The sequence below is a fragment of the Acipenser ruthenus genome, chromosome 19 (genome assembly GCF_902713425.1).
Source record: "Acipenser ruthenus chromosome 19, fAciRut3.2 maternal haplotype, whole genome shotgun sequence".
NCBI lineage: Eukaryota > Metazoa > Chordata > Actinopteri > Acipenseriformes > Acipenseridae > Acipenser > Acipenser ruthenus.
This window is the reverse complement of record NC_081207.1, coordinates 22304015-22326349: the sequence shown is the minus strand read 5'-3', so window position 1 is coordinate 22326349 and position 22335 is coordinate 22304015. Positions and strand designations below refer to the sequence as shown.

General features: G+C 40.7%; 1 protein-coding gene across 3 annotated transcripts; it reads left to right on the top strand.

The window, feature by feature from the left end:
• Positions 1-364: 364 nt before the first annotated feature.
• Positions 365-22247, top strand: adat1 (adenosine deaminase tRNA specific 1). Of its 3 annotated transcripts, none has more exons than XM_058992640.1 (10): positions 365-456; positions 1295-1504; positions 1905-1973; positions 2268-2322; positions 2982-3112; positions 3697-4354; positions 5120-5265; positions 5583-5682; positions 6685-6771; positions 19598-22247. In XM_058992640.1, the coding sequence occupies exons 2-10, from the start codon at positions 1336-1338 to the stop codon at positions 19728-19730; spliced, it is 1548 nt and encodes a 515-aa protein (XP_058848623.1). In that variant the 5' UTR covers positions 365-456; positions 1295-1335; the 3' UTR covers positions 19731-22247. The 3 variants fall into 3 exon arrangements, with proteins under 3 accessions (XP_058848623.1, XP_033896429.3, XP_033896431.3); XM_034040538.3 differs by lacking the exon at positions 365-456 and adding an exon at positions 587-818; XM_034040540.3 differs by lacking the exons at positions 365-456; positions 6685-6771 and adding an exon at positions 587-818.
• The last annotated feature ends 88 nt before the right edge of the window (positions 22248-22335 follow it).

Below are 22335 nucleotides of genomic sequence, written 5' to 3'. Positions count from 1 at the left end.
CTGTATACAGCGCCATCTGGTGGATACCAGAATATTAAATGCATTTGTATTCATGTACTTACTGACTTATTTCTATTTGTGGTAAGTTAAAATTGCAACGTTCCATCATAATATTAATATTTCATTATTTTCTTAATTACATACACACCTTAGTTGTCAGATTAATATAAAACTAAGATATGCAGCAAACACAAGTTTACAATTTTCTTGTTTTCCGATTAATTCTGTTAATAATTATTTAATGTTAGGGCTGGGTGGGCAATTCAATGAAATAATAATTAAACTATTCACTTCAAGGGTGTTAAGGGAAATTAGGAGAGCATACAAAGTTTACAACATCGCTGTGTGGATGAATGAACTGGTTTGCAGACCGTTTTCTTCACAGAGCATCGGTGTTACAATGCACAATTCCTCGCTATTTGACAGCTACGGACACGTTCACTCTGCACACAGAGAGTGGGTAATACAGCAAAATTAAGCATTTCAGCATAAGATCAAATAACACGTAGCAAGACGTTGTGAGTACATTTTAAACAAATAAAAACAATCTAAGCACTTTCAACCCGCAAAACTCTGGCATCATCTATCAGCGTCTGCTTGTCACTCGTTCAGAAAACGTCATCACAGCTTGACTTTCCACAGTCTGCAATATGCATGCACTTGCCGTACTTGCTGCTTTACTCATTGCGTTTGGTGCAGTTATAAATCATTAATGCAAGCGGTGATTTTGGGTAAAATGTACTGAATCCAGTTTTTGGAAAATATTATACTGGATACAACAAGGAAAAACAGCGCACTTATCGTACTGAGATAATTAGGTAATTTCTATTTTAAGTCCCCGTGAATTTCGGGTGTCTACAACATTGTTATTCGGATTCAAACTCTCTCTGCATACTGTATTTTAAATGCATGCTGTAAAATACAGTTATGTGTTGTTGACTTGATTTACTTGTATTGACGATCGTGAACATTCTTCTAGGGAATCATTGCGAAGTGTCTAAATGATGTTTGGAAAAGCAGTCTAGATGTACAGAACGTTGAATGCGAGTCTTGGATGAATGGTTTTATTAGTATCCCATTGTATATTGAACATTATAGGGTCATCATAGTTATAGGGTACTAGAAAAATAAATCTTAAAGGCGCCTGTCAGAAAGTCTAGCTATCCCTAAAAGACAAAAAACAGGGTATGTGGATTTGCAAATGTACAATATATGTGGGTCATTCATATACTGATTTCAGACTTTTTTTAACCCCTATTTGGATAATCTCATGTTTATCATAATTCTAAAACAGGTTGCTCAGAAAATACTTCGGGGGTACAGCCAGCTTTGAGGATGTGGTCAGCAGATGAGATTGTCAGCCTGTGTTGTGAGCACTACTCTACTAAACTGCCCAGGAAAGGGATGCCCGAGTCAGGCCGGGAGTGGACCCTGCTGGCTGCTGTGGTAAAGATCAAAGCAGTACCAGAAGAAGACTCTGCGTCCAGTGGTGAAAAACAAAAAGGTTAACCTCTTCAAGATTTAGCTGTCTTGGCAAACATTCTCTGTTTTGTTGCATTGGCATAAATTGTCTTCTTGTCATTATCACAGTGCAGCTTGGTTTGGGTATTGAATACAGTATCCCAGTTTACTAATTAATGTGTTTCGAATTATTTTCTGTTTCAGTCATCCAATTGTAGTGTCTATTCTTTTTCTTCTGTTTGAAACATGTCTTATCTCTAAGATCCCAGTGGATGTTAGAAGCAACACATTTGTTCTATGTAGTATTCCTTACTGAAACAGCTGTAATTACAGAAAGTGTCATTAAGTCAGACAAGTCGTGCCTTGTTACAGGACAGAGGAAAATAGATTACAATGATTTTCTTATTAGTGCATTTCCTAAATCTTTTACTGTTGTTCTTCAGCGTCAAAAGAGGTTGTTGCGTTGGGAACAGGAACAAAATGCATTGGCCAGTCAAAAATGAGTAAAAATGGTAAGTACCAGGGTTGATCTGAAACTTGAAACGGTACAGTAATGTTGATATATAAAACTAAAGAAACTAGTCTGGCAGTAGACACATGTATGAACAGGTGTCTTTCTCATGGACTGTACATGGATAGGAATGCCATCTTTTATGTTTGTGTTCATATTTTAGAATTACATGAATTAGTCATGTCTGACTTATTCTTCAGTAAGCTTCAGTTTGTGTTATGCAGTAGACGATATAAACAGGGTTCCACACTAATTCTTTATGCTGTAGGCCTATATTGTTCTTATTTCAACACAGGCGATGTGCTCAATGACAGCCATGCTGAGGTAGTTGCCAGGCGAGGATTCCTCAGGTAAGTATCTACCAGTGGCCACGTGAGAATTTGATTAGAATATTTTTAATAAACTCCCACTCTGGAGTGAAGTCTGATTGGGTATATGGAAGCATTCCCTCTCTTAGACTTTATAGGGAAGGTAGTTGGTTACTGCCTTAAAGGGGTGGGTTTTTATTCAGACGTTATTGCATTAAAGAAAACAGTCTTTTTCCTAAAGCTAGGTTTGACTCGGACAACACTTGACAACCACCAGATTTATAGTAACATATGGTTCCTTCATCAATGCAGTGCTTGGTTTCAAAATACATTTGAGTACAATGGTGTACCCTATCCCATTGCAATGGAGGGGTTGAAAGATATACGATTGTGGCAGGATAACTAGCCTACTAAATAAAAGTTCCTGATCATACATCAAAGTATGAAGTCAGATTAGCAGGACTAAACTGAAATTAAATAAACTCTCACTCACTTTAAGACCACCTTTGTAAAAGGCTACTTCACAAGAAAATGGTTAAATTATAAACTGGCTGAGCTAACTAAAAACTAAACATTAATAAGTAACCAGCATAGTGTGAGTAGTAAGGTCCCTTTTTGTCTTGGTCCAATGACTGGCCCTCATACCATGGTTTCACTGTGCAGACTTCTTCATGTCCTGTGATTCTTCCTGTTAATTGCAGATATCTGTGCTATCAGCTGCTGCTGGCAGTGCGTGGAGAAGATAGCAGTATCTTTACCCCGGGAGCAGAGAAGGGGAAGTGGAGGCTGAAACCTGGACTCTCTTTTGTGTTCTTCACAAGCCACACACCTTGTGAGTTTGGATGACTGAGAATGGGGGCAGCTTGCTATTGCAGAACGGCATTTTCTCTACTTCGGCCCTAGTGATTAGTGACGGAAACAACCAACAGCAATACAGTAGCTGTAGAGCACTGAGAACTATTGACCTGGTAACCCACATTTCTTCAGGTGGCTTATTTTTTCAATGTGGGCAAATAACTGGCAAACCGTCTTCTTCATAGTAAATATATGACATGGGAAAGTTTCACACAGTGGAAAATCAGGTCAGTGTTGACAAACTCATTTGGTCACCTGCTGCTGTAGAAAACAGTCCTAGCCAAACTGAATGTAAAGAAGGTCCCGTGTGCCCTGTATGGAAATGCTGCTTTCTGCCAGTTTAAATGTTTTTTGCTTGAGACAAATGATGTCCACATTAAGAGTCAAATATAAGTTAGATTGCCTCCCAAAAATGAAATATTATAAGTACGTTATAACTACAATGTCAGGTTTGGCATTGACATTGTTTCAACTTCACTCAGATTACAGACGTGTCATATCATAGACCCATCTAAGCTTCTTTATGGAAGTTTTTATATAATTCTTTATCTTTTATTTCAGGTGGAGATGCCTCCATAATCCCTATGATGGACAGAGAGGACCAGCCCTGCCAGCCAATCAGAGCTGAGGAACCCCGTCTCACAGCCGCCCCCTCGACTCCGCGCCATGGTAACGACAAGGATCACATGAGCGAATCAGAGCCTGTAGCCATGGACCTTAGACTGAAACGGAAACCAGAGGAAAATAATGCCGGCTCTTCCATCAAAAGGATTAAAACCGAGAATTCTCTTTCCAGAAGCTCATTCAGAGCAAAAGAGAAAGGAAATCGAGTTTCAGAGAGCCAGGGGGACAGTTCAGGACAGGCTCTTCAAAAAGAGGAAGCAACCACTTCGGAGCAGGGGCCTGTGCTCAGCCTGACTGCTCAAGCTGAGGTGCTGGATGTGCACAGGACCGGGGCTAAGTGTGTCCCAGGGGGTAGGCAAGACCCACACCAGGCCGGTGCTCAGTACCACAGTGTGGGGCAGTTGCGGGTGAAGCCGGGCCGAGGGGACCGCACACTCTCCCTGTCCTGCAGTGATAAGATGGCGCGGTGGAATGTGCTGGGCTGCCAGGGCGCACTTCTCATGCACTACCTGCAGGGGCCGCTCTATTTCTCAGCAGTGATCACAGGGCGGTGTCCCTACAGTGACGAAGCCATGAGGAGGGCACTGATCAGCAGGTATTGCATCATACTGAGCTGTCCTAACCGTTTATTCAACCTCTTCAGCAACGCTGAATGTGCTCTGTGCGCTGCCGTTGCTCTTATTGTCACGTGAGCTGTTCAGTGTGTTGATATGTAAATAAATCCTCAACTCACCTCCTGTAATCATTCACTTCCTGTTTACAGGTGATAGGACTGTCATTGTTTCGTGGAATGGAAAGCAAGTGTAAGGCTCAGGTGGAGTCTTGGTAGAGAATTTCTACAAAGAATGTAAAAGAAACAGATCTGCAAAACAAGGGACTTTAGAATGCAGTAATCCTTATGAAAGCTGAGCAAGTGTTTTCAATCCTTGGTTATCCTTAGGTTCATAAGAATCCCACAATATCCAACAGCAAATCTCCTGTCCACTTAGGTCCTGAGATTCTGAGACAATGATGGCCAGCAGATCCATTGCTAGGGGAATTATTCCACACAATGTTCATGTGAACCCTCTTGATGTTTAGAATCCATGCTGGAGTGCTCATTCTTCAGTTTGGTGGTCTCATCTTACACCCATATAAAACACCAAGCAGTGAGCAAGCACCGTACCAGACTCACCTAACCCTAACCCTTTCAAGAACACTTAAATGTAAACGTGATTGTAAAATAGACTGAGGCTTTTCCTGAACCTTGCTCTGATTTAATGATTGAGTGTTGTGGATGTACATCTAGCTTGGCCCCCCTATCCTGCAGTGGCAAGTGTTTTCTGCAATCTTCCTGAGCTGACCGGTTCCCTTGTTTCAGGTGCTCTGCGGTGGAGTCTCTGCCTCCCGGGTTCACTGTCTCTTCTGTGGAGCTGCAGCAGTCACAGGTGGAGTTCATTCACAGTCGCAGATTGCTAGACGAGAACCATGACCCCAGCAAAGGGAAGGTCACTCCTTGTGGAGCAGGTACTGTGGGGCTGTTTAGACAGTCGATCTGTTCCATTGATCATAGCAGTGAGGTATCTAAATATCACTGCTGTTAGAAACAGGACCTTGCCTGAGAATGTACATATCATGCACTGTTATAGATGTTGGTTTGCATAACTAGTACAGGGATCGTTTGGGCTACTTTGCTTTTACCCATTTACAGCATGCATGCTATTTTAGATGCATGATTTCTTTTCAGAGCTACAGGCAAATTAACAGCAGGGTTCATTTCTTTGTAATCTTTCTTTGGAACTACATACTGTATACTGACAAAGATGTGTTTACTCTTATTATAGCTATCAGCTGGTGTGCTGTCCCTGACCAACCACTAGATGTCACTGCAAATGGCTCTAAGCAGGGAGTGACAAAGAAAGCACTGGGTACTCCACAGGCCAGGTAAGCAGTCTTCATTGCTGGACACTGCCTTATTAGTTCTCTATGGCTTTCTGACATCGTAGACATATATGGGTTCTCAATACTGATTATAAATACCTTTTACAGCAAAAAAAAAAAAATCTCATATGTGGTCTACCAGAAAGGTCGTAGTTTGACAATAGCAGGTTTGATGAAAAACAGAGCTTGTAAGTTCAGTCACAAGCACGTTTTATGCCTTTTAGTAAATAACAGTACAATATGAAATGTTTTTAGCAAGAAATAAAACCAAAAGCATTTCAAGTGAATGTAACTAACAAAACAATTTGATAGCTTTTCCCCTCCATGTAAAGCCATTCACTCAGATGTGTAGTTTTGAAAGATGTCTATGTCTTAGCAAATGGGTACAGCAAGGTGACCAGCCCAACTTTTGCATAAAGTACTATATTTATTTTAAATTCAAGCAAGCTAAGTGTCCCATAAGTTTTTAACCTCTTATCTTTAGCTACTTTTTACAGTTCTGATTGACAGTTTAAAATGATTGGGGCACTGCAGCTGTGACTAATTAATCAAGTTATTTAATGAAAAGGTGACAACCAAGTGTGACAGGTCTCAGCCAGAGTCCTGCTGAATGCTTGATGAGGTCTCAGCCAGCACCCTGCTGAATGCTTGGTGAGGTCTCAGCCAGAGTCCTGCTGAATGCTTGATGAGGTCTCAGCCAGAGTCCTGCTGAATGCTTGATGAGGTCTCAGCCAGCATCCTGCTGAATGCTTGATGAGGTCTCAGCCAGCACCCTGCTGAATGCTTGGTGAGGTCTCAGCCAGAGTCCTGCTGAATGCTTGATGAGGTCTCAGCCAGCACCCTGCTGAATGCTTGATGAGGTCTCAGCCAGCACCCCGCTGAATGCTTGGTGAGGTCTCAGCCAGCACCCTGCTGAATGCTTGATGAGGTCTCAGCCAGCACCCTGCTGAATGCTTGGTGAGGTCTCAGCCAGCACCCTGCTGAGTGCTTGGTCTTTGCTTGCAGGTCACGGATTTGTAAGGTTGAACTTTTCCTCCAATTCCGAGAGCTCGTAGCATCCACCCTGGAGGAGCAGCTCCCAGACTCCCTCAGGTAGGCACAGTCACAACACAAATACATGAGGAGAACCTCAATAACCGAACTGCAAGTTTCTCTCAACAGGGCCCCATTACCTTGTTCTGTTGTGCAAAAAGCTTTTTTGCTCAAAATGGCAAATCGTTGTCTTACTGTATCATTTTGTAAGCCTAGATCAAAAGATCGAGAAGATTCCTTACCATTTTAAAAAGGATACCAACATACCTATGACTAGGATTTCTCTTTTCCATGGGGTGGAGCAGGGCTGGTCTGGTATGGAAAACTGCTTTTCACCAGAAAACCAGATCGCCGGATGTTGTTGGCTTCTTCTGGCTTTTTTTTTTTTTTTTGCTTTTTTTTTTTCTTCTTAATATAAAAATCCCTGCTGTACATTCAAGATCTAACTAAATCAAATTATTTGGAAGCTATGTTTTAGGAGTCTCCCAACACATTCTTAAGTGGGCTGTACTTAAGTAGTTTTCAATATTGTAATTTAATGATGATAACTATTATTGTTTTTACCAGTACGCCTGCCTTCCGAAATCCTACCTGAGTCACCTCTTGGAATTAACGTCATCTGCAAAGTACCTTTAAAATCATCACAATTGGCCACGTATCTCACCTATCCCTTAACAGAATTCTCTTTATCAACCTTTTCCCTCTTTCCAACGAAAATAACAATGGACTAAATAGAGGTTGGTAATGAATAGAAAAACTGCTAGCTAGATAGTGTAACTTGTATAACCATACACAGTGTATAATATAGTTATAACACAGCAAGTTCCTGTGTATGGATTATATCTATGTAAGCAGACCTTTGCTTTCAGCCTGGTATCGTTCACTTCTTCCCTCATACGCATGCCTCCCTATAATCCTATAACCCTATATAAATCTGTACTCATTATTTGACCCTATAAAGGTTATGGCAATTTGTGCGAACATGCTGAGTTGTGGAGGACCAGGCTTGTAATGAGGTGTACACTCTTGTAATATGATATAGAAATAAATAAAAATATAGGGGAGGTTCATAGATCATTTTCTTCTACCCCATTGAACAAGCAATCAGATATAGGTCTTAAGGTGACTTGACAAAATTCTTGCCCTGTGCCTTACAACAAAAGCACTATTGTGTTCTATTTCACAATGCTGTTTATCCTGTATAACAAAACCGATTGTGTGCAGTGAAAACCTGTTTTAGGTTAGGATTCATTAAGTCTGATTGACGGTGAAAGAGCAAGTGAATGTGGGGTTTTAAGACTTTTTCCCAGATTTAGTCATACAGTTGTGACGTCCTTGTAAAAAGAATAAATATGTTTGAGACAACCGTTGTCGAATGAGGAATTAGTTCATAAAGTTCTACTCACATCTTAATCTTTTTATCAGAAACCTAATGTGACATTTCATGGAGCTGGGACCCTTTAGAATAGCTGAAAAGATTCCTCACTTAGAATTGTAGTTGGCTACTGTAGTAGCCAATCTACATACTGTTGTTGTTAAAAGCATTACATGAAGGGGGGTTGTGAAACAAACAGCCTGTGTGAGTCTCTTAAGGGTATGTATATCTTTAAATGTAAATGTTGTTCAAGCTAACACCCTGGGATCCTTCCAGAACCTGCTTGATGAGATTCTGGGATCAATAAGATACTAACAACCAAACGCGCAAGATGGGCCGAATGGCCTCCTCTCGTTTGTAAACTTCCTTATGTTCTTAAATACAATGTCTAAATTGGACAGTATATTAATATGAAGCAACTAATTAAACTACGGTGTCCTGACAATAGGCTATGGGAAGAACTCCAAGCTCTTATTGCATTTCAATTTAATAGGAGCATTACTTTGACTTGAATGAACTAGTGCATATGTACACAAACAAATCATAGTTTGTGATGGTAATTGTGAGTATTATTTAAAAGAGAGCATAATGTCTCAATATGGCCAACATAATTAATAGTTCAGACTTTTCTAATTAACTAAAACCAAAATAAACAAACAATAAGGTCATGAAAAGGTCATTAAAAGAAGGTTAACTAGATGGTTTAAATGAGTTTCTCCTCAGTAGAAAATCATTGGTGATGCATTGTAATAGGATCAGCAGAATATGTATATGAAATACACTAGCTTTCAACACCACAAAAATCCCTTCAGGTGAGGAGTGGAAACCAAGGTTAAGAAACTTCCTCCTACAGGTCAGTTCAGCCTTAATAAAATACTTATACTGTATACTCATTGTATAGTTATTTCAATACTCACGACATCAGTATGTGGGAAGTAACATTGTGTTGCTAAATTGGGTGTGATTGCAACATTCTGATAATAATATAATATGATTGAATTTCAAGTGTGTGGAAACACTTGTTAAGTATTTGTGATCCAGCTGGTTGGTTGATAGTTGGAAGGTAGTGAATTGTTGTAGTATTTGAGTCTGTGTCCACCTTGGTTCGGAAGCTGCTCTTCCATTCTACTTGCCTGCTGATGTGTGTGACGTGGGCTGGGTCGTTCTCTCCGGGAGGTGACAGCCAGCGCTCGGTCGTTCTTTCCGGGAGGTGACAGCCAGCGCTGGGTCGTTCTCTCCGGGAGGTGACAGCCAGCGCTGGGTCGTTCTTTCCGGGAGGTGACAGCCAGTGCTGCCTAAAGATTTTCTACTTCAGATCAAGTTACATTTTTTTTTGTGCAGCAGTTATGTTTCTAAAGTCATCATCAATAGAGACAAATACTCCAAACACAATTACAACATTAACCACAATTTGATTAACTTATAACATTAGAAGTAAACTCTTCCACTTTTAAATGGGGGCTGGGCATCCCTGTGAATGGGCAGTTGTGTCTCAGGGATTCTGAAAATGATTCTAGTGTATAGTCTGATTAAGCTTCTTAGTACTGTACCAGGAATTATATTTCAGTTGCCTAACAAAAGAGAACAGAATGCCTAGGGGGTATTAGTTAGGAAATACTATTAATGTATGTAATTTCTAGGGTTATATCAGTATTGTTCTCCAAAGTAGGCCACAACTATCTATTAGGATCTTCATAAACTTGTTAAAAACAGTATACAGGTGTTTTATGACCCGTTTATAATGCTCTATTCAGATATTGTATTTCATGTAATCTCTGTTACATTAATCATAGTGTACAAAAATGCTTTGGCAATTTGTATTTACTCATAATGATGAACAAATACAAATGTTAAAAACTTCAACATTCAAAACCAGCACTTACTCATTTCTCACACAGATTTTCACATTTTACCACATGGGGGTGAATTGTAAAGTAGAGCTTTTTTTATTTTATTTTGATAAGTCACTTTTTCTCTCTATCTGGTTTCTTGTTCAGCAGGGCACATCTTGCTGCATAAGACCCTAAACTCATTTTATCATTGAAGATATTGAGACAGACATCATTTAGGCCAAAATGCCTTTATAGAAGTAACAGCCAGCCCCGGACAATGAACAGGTAGTAAGAATCAAGTTTCTTTTTGTATGAATGGCGATGCAGAGCTGTGCACGAGATGCTGTCGGCCATCTAGAAAGACATTTTGACTGATCTACAGCAGGCAGCTGGGATGGAAGAGCAACTGGTGTCGGAACACAAAGAATGTACATGCAAGTCATTGAAATAAGAACGGTTTTAACACGGACGATGTGCTCCACCCAATGTCAATTGACCAAATGGGTTTTACTTCACCACCACAGTAAATGAGTTCACAGAAATCCACTTTTGAATTTTGGGGTCTGGAAAGAATTGTATCTTCTGAAGTAATACAGCTGGCATAAGCAAACAATATGAATTACTAAATTACTGGAAAAACATTATGCGGTCATACAAATCAGCATTTACGTGGTTTCTGATGAATGGAAAGATCATTCGAGTACAGAGGAAGCCACAGGCAGCCCGTTGCACGCTTCTCTTTTGCCAGCTGTCCAAGTTGCTAGTGCTTGAGTACTGGTTTGAGCATGCTCTTGTTGGCATGATCAGGGAGCAGTTATTCTTACAAGAACATCATAGCCAATAAGGTATATTCCACAGTGCTTCATTTTCACTCTGGCAAACAAGGTGTGTTTTAATATAGCAGTGCAGCTAGTTACTGTACCAAAATTGTTATGACAAGTAAAATTAAGAATAGCCATTTTACAATTTTCATGTTATATGAGCTTGCGTTTCTAGAAAAAACTGAAATTCCAGCAAGTTCCAGGCTTCATAGACAACCAACATACTGTCTCCTTCACTGCAAAATTAGACAAGACTATGTGAGATTGTAGTGTTCATACAGTTCTATACCAATATTACTGGCTAAGAGTTAAACATGTGTAAATTAGAGTTGCGTAAGGGCTCCCGAGTGGCACATCCAGTAAAGGTGCTCCACGTGACGTGCAGGATGCGCTCTATAGTCTGGACGTCACGAGTTCGAGTCCAGACTATTCCTTTGCCGTCGGGAGCTTCCAGGGGGTGGCGCTCAATTGGCCGAGCGCCGCCCGGGGGGAGGGAGGGTTAGGTCGGCTCACCAGCGACCCCTGTAGTCTGGCCGGGCGCCTGCGGGCTTGCCTGTAAGAGCTGCGTTGTCCTCTGACGCTGTAGCTCTTGGGTGGCTGCATGGTGAGTCCGCAGTGTGAAAAAAAGCGGTCGGCTGACGGCACACGCTTCGGAGGACAGCGTGTGTTCATCTTCGTCCTCCTGAGTCAGCGCAGGGGTGGTAGCGGTGAGCTGAGCCTAAAAATAATTGGCCATTCCAAATTGGGAGAAAATAATAAAAAATACTTGGCAACGACTAAATTTAAAAAAAAAAAAAATTAGTTACATGCGTCTTAATTTGACAAAGATCAATCAGCTACTTGGAACCACACAAGCATACATTCATTTTCTTGTTCTTATGTTAGATGGAAACACCAGAAACCTTTGTGGGCTGTAGTATTCTGATGGTATTACACCCCCAGGTGCAGTATGTTTCAGGAAAGCATTCACAGAGGGTGAATAACTCAGCAGGATTAATTCAACTTCCAAACAAAGAGGGCCCTCGTTAACTGTTATGTAGCTTTTCTTGTAAGGACACAGTTTGAATGTTTCCTCCTGTGTTGGTTAGTGATAGTCTGTGAAACAACATAATACCTTGATCAAAATGAAATAAGCTCACAGTTTTGCTTGTGGTGGAACAGGAAAACAATCGACGTTTGTCTGATGGCAGAGAGCAGAGCTGAATGCTGTTACCAGATTTCTTTTCAAGCATCACTCATCGCTTATTTAGGAGATAGCAATACCATGACCCTATGAAATAATTTCTCAATTGGTTACATTTTCTGGAATTTTACAAACAAAAAACTTCCTATCGATTATACCTAGAGCTGTAGTACATTGAGAATGTGACTATGTACAGTACCAATGTTTTTAGCAGTGAGCGTGTTGAGCTTCAGACTTTAGTTATTTAAAACTACAATACAGTTTATCCATTATAGTAGATTTATAAAAAAAAATAAAATGAATAGTTTCACAGCCTTTAGTAGCATAAATTGAGCTCTGGCGTCTGCCATCACGTGCCTTGTATAGCTTAGTAGTAACAGCTCTGTGTTTTTACAATCAAGCAGAGCGTGGGATCTCATTTTAATGAAGTTAAGATAGAGCTATGAGTTTTATATTGGTAAACCATTGTAGTATACAGTATCTTTGTTTAAGAATTAGCATAATCCTTATGTAAGGATGAAACAGTTTCAGCTTGGAATGTTTTGTTAGGTCTGTAGACATACTTGGTTCAATATTAAATAAAATTTAAAATGCATTACTACAGCTGCACACCACTAGTTGTCATTCTCAGACCACAAAAATGCAGCTGTTAGAAGTGATTGAGAAAGGACGGTTTTGCAGGGATAGTTAGCAGGCCTGTATAAAATGATCTAAGCAGAAACAACAACAGATTGATAGTGATCGAGAACACACATAATAAGAAATGAAATATAAAGTAGAATGTTGCCAGTCTAAGACTTATCTTAAGTCTTACTGTGATGACCAGATTTTTTAAAAATCCAGCGATATTTGCTTTCTATTCATGACAACCTTTTATTTGCTCGATTGGGATTAATATTGAAAAGATGGAAATGGTTGATTAACATAATACAGGTAAATGGCTGATTGTGATGTCCCCGTTTTGAATTGGCATTGCAGTTGAATGGAAGGTGAGGTGTTTCAGGTGTGATTTTTTTAAAGCAGCGATTTTGAGAATAGAGCACAAATAAAACTCAATATGGCTTGGTTGACATGATTTCCATTACACAAGAGTAGATGTTAAAACTTCATGCTGATTTGAACTCGGCTCTCGCCAAGATAAGCACCAACTAAGACGTAGCTTTACAGTAAACTAATGTGATCCATCTGTGTCTCCATCCATTTGCGCTTCTTTCCATATGATGATGTAGATATCCTTCTGTCTGGTGTTGATGGCTCAAGTGTAATGCTGGCTCCAGGGATCAGCTTATTGCCTCCCTAGCGCATCAGCACACACAACGGCTGCGATGCTGGCTCCGGAGATCAACCACAGTGCGGTCTCCCCAGCGCATCAGCATGACAACCGTCTGGATTGACCTAAGTAGGGTACATCTCTGGGGTCTTCAAGTGGGCACCTTCCATCCTCGGTGTTTCGTCGACTAGCCCACGACACCTCAAGAGGGCTCGACGGTGATTCTGGCATCCCAGCATCACCCCCTCCCCCACTCAACTCAGCCCAGCTTACTTACCCGTACATCAGCGTTTCTTTCTTTCTATTGTGCTTGAGATCCCCAGCCAGAATCTTTCCGTCTCAACCACAGCCAGTTGCTGCTCCTCTCTGCTGCTTCAGATAAGTTCTTCACTGTGCGACGCAACTCTTGGCCACTGAATCCGGCGTCTCTGAGAAACCGGGTTGTAGAGTGTGCCACAAATCCTCGACAACCCACTACCACTGGGTAAACCCGGACTCTCCATCCTCGGTGTTCCGCTTCAGTAGCTAGTTGAGCATACCGCAGTTTCCTCCTCTCATACGCCTCATCTACAACATCCTTCCATGGCACTGTTAACCAGGTGAACAAGGCGTGCTGATCCAGACCACAAGACAACGTCTGGTCGAAGGTTAGTGGTGGCAATCTCAGGTGGAAAAATAAGCTGTTGACCAACATCTGGCAGCATTTTGCAGTCTCTGGCAGCTTCCAGTTGTCCTGGGCGAGGATTGATTTTAACACCTTTTCTTGGTGGTTGCTCTCCTGGGCGGAGGAATGTTGTCTTTTGTGTGTAATGTTTTGATGGAACTAGCGGCAACTTATTGGTCATGTTACGCTTGTCTTCCAATGCTAAGGCCAAACATCGCAGCACCGGGTCATGGCGCCAAGTAAAACCGTCCTTGGCTAAGAGCCACCTTACATCCTGTCAAAATGTGCCTTAATGTTGCAGGTGATGAACACAAAGGACATGAGGGATCCTCTCCTACCCAGAGGTTTAGGTTCTGTGGTGATGGGAGAACATCATATGTTGACCTGATGAGGAAACTGATCCTGCTCTGTTCCATTGACCATAGGTCTTGCCAGCCAATCTTGCATTGTTCCACACTCTCCCATCTCATCCATTCTCCCTGCTTGGACTGGCAAACGGCCTTTACGCACCTCATCCTCTCCTGCTTTTGCACCTCGTTGACTACCAGCTTCCTCCGTTGAGCTGGGGCTGCCTTGTGCCATGTAGGAGGAGCTGAACTAAGACCAAGACCCCCTCTTCCATGCTGAACTTGCCCCATGATATCACCAATTCGAAGGGCAGCCTTTGCATCCTCCACAGCTTTCTTTGCTGCCCACTTTCTTCCAGTTTTCAACACAGGTGCTGCCTCCCTTACGCATTTGTCACGTGACTCTACTAATGTCATTTCCAATCTGACCTTGGCGCACTTAAACTCCTCGGTTAGAGCGGAGACTGGGAGCTGCAGTATTCCTTTACCATAAAGTCCCACTCTGCTGAGGCAGCGTGGAACTCCCAACCGTTTCCTGATGTATGAACTGATTAAAGCTTCCAGCTTCTCTACTGTTGTCAAAGAAACTGTTGATCAAACTGAAAGCACCAGAGTTTTAGTTTGCCTGGTAAAGCGCTGCTGTCTATGCTCTTCAACCCTTCCACTGCTTGTTGTCTAACTTCTCCCACACAAACTGTGTCCTTTAGATCCCTGTCATACCATCTCCCAAGACTCTTCACTGGCTTCTCAGACACTGTTGGTATTGCCTCACCATTAATGAAGAACGTTTTATCTACTACTTTGCCTTTAATTATAGAGATGCTTCTTGATTTAGTGGGCTTGAATTGCATTCGTGCCCATTCAATGTTATTGGTTAATTTGCCCAATAACCGATTAGTGCAGGCTCCTTTTGTAGTCATGGTTGTCATGTCATCCATGTATGCTCGAATTGGTGGTAGTCGCATTCCAGAAGCCAAGCGCTCTCCTCCCACTACCCACAATGTCATGAATTGGGTTTATTTGTGATCTGGGATGCAGCAGGTAAAACATGAACTCTGGTTGGCTGAAAGGTTTTCCACAGTTGCTTAAACCACATAAGCCAGTCTGAACTATCCTGCTCCAAGGATACCGATACATAACACCTCTGCCAGCCAAGCTACCCAGCAACTTTGGGGCTCAGCTAAAAATAAAAATACTCTTTTCTTCTGCTGTTACGATTACAGTTAAGCAGCTGTATTCTATGATTCTCTCACTAAAGTTCCAAAGCAAATTAATAACATTCTGGTTAAAAGGTACAGGGTTCAATGTGTTCATTCATTTGATATCTTAACTACTGTTTAACAAAATATGTGAGGTGTTTTTTTTTTTTCTTATTGGCTACAGTAATATGCTTGGAGCATTCCCAAAAATCCCTTTGTTACTAAACAGAGAGGATAGTATCATGTAAAAAAAAAATGTTTTAAGCAAAAACAAAGTGCCTCTGAGGCTATTGTAATGAGAATATACACATTATATTGATTGCATATTCTTACCACAAATTGATTATGGGGATACAGTCTATAGGTTTGCATCGCCCTTAACATTAAGCAAACTGGATCCTATCTTGAGATATATTACAGTACTCATCATTGTGTGCTATACAGTTTGGTTGGCTGGACCTCCTTGGCTTTGGTTGAAGCACTGGTATATTCTGTTATATAAGGCTTTTCTTTGTAAATTACCTCCATATGTAAATGAATACTTTATAGTTGCTTTTTGTAACTACAGTATTAGATAGCAAACATTTTTGAATTTCACGGTTCCTAAAGTGCGTACAGAGGCTGCTAAAAGATAATTTGCCTATTTTGCTCCTTGGTCTTGGAATGATTTACAGTCGAAACTTAAATTGCAGTCCCGAATAACTTTAGTACAATTTAAAAGTAAGCTGCACGATTATCTGCTTGAGAGTTGTGCATGTTTTAAGTAGTTGAGTAGACTTGTTACTGTTTGTTACTATTTGATTGTTGACTGTATTATTATGATTTGTATTTTATTTTTGTATCTGTGTTTTTGTAGCATGTTTTATTGTGTTGCTGCTGCCTTTCTTGGCTAGGTCGCACTTGTAAAAGAGATTTTAATCTCAATGTGCTTACCTAGTAAAATAAAGGTTTTAAAAAAAACAGACAGATATAATGGTACATGGACCCATATACCACACGTGTTAGCAAATCAAGAGCTTTGCAACCTTACATATTTTCTCTTATTCATGTAAAAGTCTTTTATAGTTTGTTTTAAACACCATTATATAGCTGTGCTTGACTCAGAATCAGATATAGTGGAATTGCCTGTAGGGAAGTATGTCAGACTTAAGAGTTTTCCATACAGTATATCTAGAGAACCGATTATTCTATAGTTCAAACTCTTGGTGCACTGTTAATAACATTCCGCATGCATTTAGGGCCTGATATCTCTGAGTTTAGATAAAACATGTAGTGAGTGGGTTAAAGAAACTGAACTGTGTAGGTGTTTAAACCTGACTCCACTAATGAGAGCTTCCCCTGACAGCTCAGTGAGAAATGGCCCGCCAGTCCTGCCACCCTCACGCACGTTCTGTTTTGCAAACTTAAACCAGTGAGTAGGACCAGTAAACAGTTAAAAAGGAACCACTAATCTTCCCACAACATTGCGTGACTTTCCCTCCCGTGGTATGTTTCATCACAGTTTCAGACTCCGAGGACACTGGAAATTAAAAAGCCTGCAGGCTGAAGGAAATTGTATAAAAGTTTTATCGGATGCAAGTTTGTGAAGAACTCTGTCTCTGTTTTCAAGGAACCACATTGTGTAAGACATTGAAATCCTCTTTCTTGTGACATGGGACACCCAGATGTCTTCTCTTTTGTTGTTGTTTGAAAGTCGGGTCATTTGTCAACCCAACGTGTTTTTTTTTGTTTTTTTTTAAATCCAGAGTTTCTATTATATCAATATCATTTCAGAAAAGCACAGGACTTGATAATAAAAAAAAAAAACTGTACCTTTTTCAAAAGAACAATTCAACACCAAAGTAGAATAATAACTATTACCCCCCGTCAGACACGATATCCCAGGGACAATAGTTTATATGGTTATAGGACACCAAACGTCTGTGTGTGGATGAATGTCAGCACCAGTAGGAGTGAACGGACCAAGGCTGAAAGCCAAAGTTATATACTGCTTTATAATAATACACAAGGCACAAGTCCAGCTACATTGACTTTCTGATCACGACCCACCTTTATTTAGACTATGTCAGTTTCATTGAAACCAGGGAAAAGGTTGAGAAGAGTTAAGTGGCTTAGGTACTCAAAAAGACTGTGCAGTCTGACGTGGACCGTGCTGGTATGGATAATACAGCATGGCAAAAAACTGAAAATGGCATGGCTAATGTCATGAATAGGGTTTCTCAGTGATGTGTCAGGGAAGATTGAAGGCGAAACCGTCTACCTTCTATCTGCGCTCTGATTGGCTGAAAGATCCTGAGTAGTCTATAATTGTATATTATACAAGTGTGGAGAGAGCTGGATTATTCGGTTATCCTTATTGATGGAATAACTGCAGTACTCTCTGAACGTTCATGGTGTAGCATACATATACATACATATAAATAGCTGGATTTCCAGTAAGGAACCGGTAAAAGTGTGTTCCAGTTCCTAAGTGCTCTCAGGACAGTGCATTAGCATCGACCTGGCAGAGCAGTGTACCTGAACTGTGTTTATTTTAGTTTTCCGGCTTGATGCCTGCCACAGTGTGAACAATCAGGACTGTGTTCAGAAGTTAATGTTTCGTCATGCCTAGCTGTTTGCACAGTGTCTCTGAGGCAGGCCCAAAAGAGACACGTAACTAGTGGTGAGCTCAGTCTGTCTAGTTCAGAACCTCCTGTTCCTTACTTACCATTTCACTGCTGATGCAATATAATATCAATATTTTAACAGTCGCCTGTCTCTTTGCTTTAATTTCACATTATTCCTGTCGATCAAATACCTATATTACTTCCCAAGCTGTCCAGTTTGCAGATGCAGTGTTCCATTATACTCTAACAGCTCAGCTCAGTAATCACCCCCACCCCAGCCCGTAGCTCCCCTGTACTGGTGGTGGGTATTCAGATTAGGGGCACTGCTGGGGTATGCGTTGGGCAACTGATTGACAATTGTTGGTTCAGCTATAAATGACAATTGCAAAAAAGCTTTAGTCTTATCATTTTCTTAACTGAACATGCACTTTGTGACTTTATATTTACATAACAGGCAGATACCACTGGTGTTACAAAAATTTTATTGCAGCAATGATGCCATAAAAGCAAACAGTCATACTTGAATTGTGGCATGCTTTCCACAAACCCTTTATAACTGGTCTCAGTGACAGCAGTAATGTAATATATATCGTTTGTGAGCTTCTTGGAACTCAATAAGGCTTATCAAAATGAGCATTGACAGTGCTTTATAACCTGCTTCTAAAAGGAGTAGTTGAGAAACAGGTATTGTGGCCCACTACAGATAAAAAACACATTTAATGTGATTCAGTGTACAGAAAGCTAAACTATATAAACACAAATTCAAATAGACAAACACTTTGTCTTATTCCTTCGCACACCTTAATTTATGGTTGTGCGCTCAAAATTCTATTGTTGTGTGAAAAAGTAATTACTTAGCTGCTGAGTACGGACCACTAGCTTTGAAATCTGGATTGAAAGTCTTCAGCCACTAAATTTAAATTCTGTCAGCCAGTGATGTATTTTACCCAGGCTTTATAGAATTGAAAGCGGAAGAATGATGCTGGGGTGCCTGCCAAAAATAACATCACGGTCCGGTTCATTTCTGGATGGCAGTGCTGTGAGTCCAATGCGAATTGGCAGCACTACCACTGCTGCATCGGAGTCCCAAAGCTTGAGAATTACAATCTACTCAGGATAACTAACTGCTGTACTTCCAATTATAGAAAGCACTTCGAATGATGTTGATTTGGAAGGGAATGTCGTAGAAATCACACTCTAACAGTGGAGGCAGTTTTTTTCTTGGTCTGCTTCTGAAAGCACTGATAGTTACACAAGGCATGACTTTCCACTTCTATACACTTATTATGTAAACAGTCCCTGCAACTATACCAAGTCAAACCCAACTGCATAAATAAAAGCACCACACATTGCAGATACATATATTTTACAGTATTTCACAGTACTTCTGTTGAAACTACTTGCATAACGGCAACATCATGGCACTGAATCAATACGCCATTTTTTCTGGCCTCCAGCAGGTAGCATCAGCTCATCGACGGGACACATTAACACAGTAGTGTAAACATGTACAATAATCCTGCTTATACATGGTGGGCTGGAAAGCATGTAAACATTATTTTATTAGTAATTATTTTTGTCTTGCCCAGGGAGAAGGATCTGAAGACGTACTGGGACTTCAAGAGAGCTGCAGTGGGTTACCAGCAAGCCTGGCAGGCACTGCGACAGCAGGTCTTTGAAGCCTGGATAAGAAGCCCAAGGGAGCTCCTGCAGTTTGAATGAAGAAGCACGGGTGACACCTAGTGACAATGCAGACTGGCTTGTATCTCTGAAGTAAGATCTTCCAATAGTGGACGTTGGATCAGGAAAACTAGCCATTGTGGGCTTGCTGCGGGGTAATTCGCTAGCGCCATGGGCCTTTCACCTCTGGGGGCCACAGTTACAGCTCAGGTCACAAGTTGAATGAGTCTGGTGGCCTCAGCTACCATATCACTAACCACAATGGTACATTGTTGGCTGTGTAGAGGTTCAGGTCAGAACTGACATACTCTCGTTCTCAGAGCCCTGAGGGGAAAAGTCTAATTTCCCCTTCCTCCAGGCAACGTGTGACTGTAGCCAGTGCCATTGACACTTGGAAATTGGAAAACAAAAAGGTGTAATCAGTTACATTAATTTAAGAATTGCATCACTGTAACGGATATTGTACGAAATTTTAAAATGATGCAGTTCATCCTAACGCCCCTCATACGCTGTGTACTCTTAAAGAGTTTCAATAATACAACGATTCCAGATAGTAGGGAGCACCGGTAATATAATACTCCAGTAATTATATACTCTATATTAGACTGAAAACTGCTTAAAAGAAGATATTGTGGAGTGGGATGTTACTGAAGCTGGACTGCTGACAGGAGAGAGTCATCGTAGCACAGAACTCGCTTACCATCAGACAAAGGGAACCCTGTTAGCACCATCTCTCCTGCCCTGTTTGTGATACTGAAAATGTGACCTTCAGAAATAAGAATCCTTCAAGAAACTGCTTGATGAGATTCTGGGATCAATAAGCTACTAACAACCAAACGAGCAAGATGGGCTGAATGGCCTCCTCTCCTTTGTAAACTTTCTTATGTTCTTATGTTCTTAGAAGTAAAAAGACTGTTACCATAAGAAAATACCATGTAAACGTGTACATGCCTGTATAGAAAAAAAAATGGCAAGAAACTAGAGGTACTGTTGGAACAGGTAGAGAATCTGGAACAAAGAACCCATTGGGAAAAATTACATTAATCACAGGATTGATATTTTATATGCATAATACAAAGGTAAATACTGTATATAGTACAAATACTGTTCCTCTATTCAGATCTGTAGCCTCTTAGAATGGAAAACCAAAACATCAGAGCTCCATGCTGTGGGATTAACTGCACATTAACTGCATTGTGGTCATATTTTCCTTTTATAGAAACATGCATATTCCCACCAGGAATATAATCATTTAGGTGTCAACACTATGCAAAAGTAAGTCCCCATGGCCAGCTTACAAAGTTAATAAAAATGGGATAAGCAGTCCCCAAGATATGACCTGTATTAACTTACTCATTAAGGTGTTATGTCCTCATATTATATAGTAAGTTTTCTTCATACAGTGATGTGTGGTTAGCAAGATGCTTACACAATTTCCATGTTGATGTGTGATTTATTTATCTTTAAATTTAGAGTGCCTTGTTATTTCTCCCCAATTTCGAATGTCCAATTATGTTCAATTACCGCAGCAATTCCCCACAGCAGCTCAGGAGAACTGAAGGTGTGCTCTGATCCCATGGCCAAACCAATTGTCTCTTTACACTGAGGAACTCGAGAGCAAATGTCTTCCAGAGCTGTCGGCCTTTGGAGGACAAATGCCAGACCTGCAGGTGACCACTTGAGCTCACCTGGTGCCAGACCAACAGGATCCTCTATAACGCCATCTGGAGAGTCTGTCCCTGCAGATTTTGTTTCCCAAACCGACAGGAGCACCAGATCCTGTGTGACTATCCCTGTGGCGTCCCCAGCAAAGACTGGCAACTTCACACAGCAAGGTTATGAACCTGCACTTCACAAACCATATGACGCCCTGCACACCACGGAGCTGTGCCTTGAAGCTTTCCAGTGTGATGAAGTTAAGCACACCTATCTCAAGATTAATCACACGTTATTGCGATTTGGAATTTGTCGCTAGCAACCGACTCCTGTGAGTTGTACTGGCCATTTGCAAGCATTTGTCCTTATAACTCTGTTTTAGTTTAATGCTATATTAAGTTAATGACCAATCAAGAGTTAAACAAAACTATTAAATGGTTACAGAAAGTGAGATTGAAACATTTTGACCAAAAGTTAGGCCTTTTAATTACAGCACAGTTAGACTAGAGCCCATTGTGACATAATAATGAATGACTCAAAACACCATTAAACTACTTGAAGCTTAAATCAGACATTTGTCTATGCTTCAGTGCCGTGATCTGGATTCAGCTGGAGTTAGTGTTCATTGTGATTGCTTTCCAAGCTTGGCTTAGATTGTTATTCAGAGTTAGGACACAGCAGGGTTTCATCTGTCAGCCATATGGAACTAAACAGTGATTGCTGGCACAGGGATATAAACATGTTGCCAGGTTTCATGAACTAATCAAATAGGACAACAATATTAACCCATTCCTGTAAGGTGTGTGGACTGAACTTGCAAAAATCGAACCTTTTTTTTTTTTTTTTTTTTTGCCGCACCATGATTAACAGCTCCGTTGATTACTGTGTTATTATGCAGTTAGTTAAGAAAGAAAAACATATTTTAACAAAAGTTACTATTGCTTTGATTAAAATGTATTTCAATATATTTTTCAAATGGTACTCTGTTTAG

Coding starts and splice junctions, on each gene's coding strand:
- adat1 (XM_058992640.1), top strand. CDS start 1,336: ATGTGGTCAGCAGATGAGATTGTCAGCCTGTGTTGTGAGCACTACTCT. Junction 2,323..2,981: donor GCCAGGCGAGGATTCCTCAG/GTAAGTATCTAC, acceptor TGTTAATTGCAG/ATATCTGTGCTATCAGCTGC. Junction 4,355..5,119: donor AGGAGGGCACTGATCAGCAG/GTATTGCATCAT, acceptor CCCTTGTTTCAG/GTGCTCTGCGGTGGAGTCTC.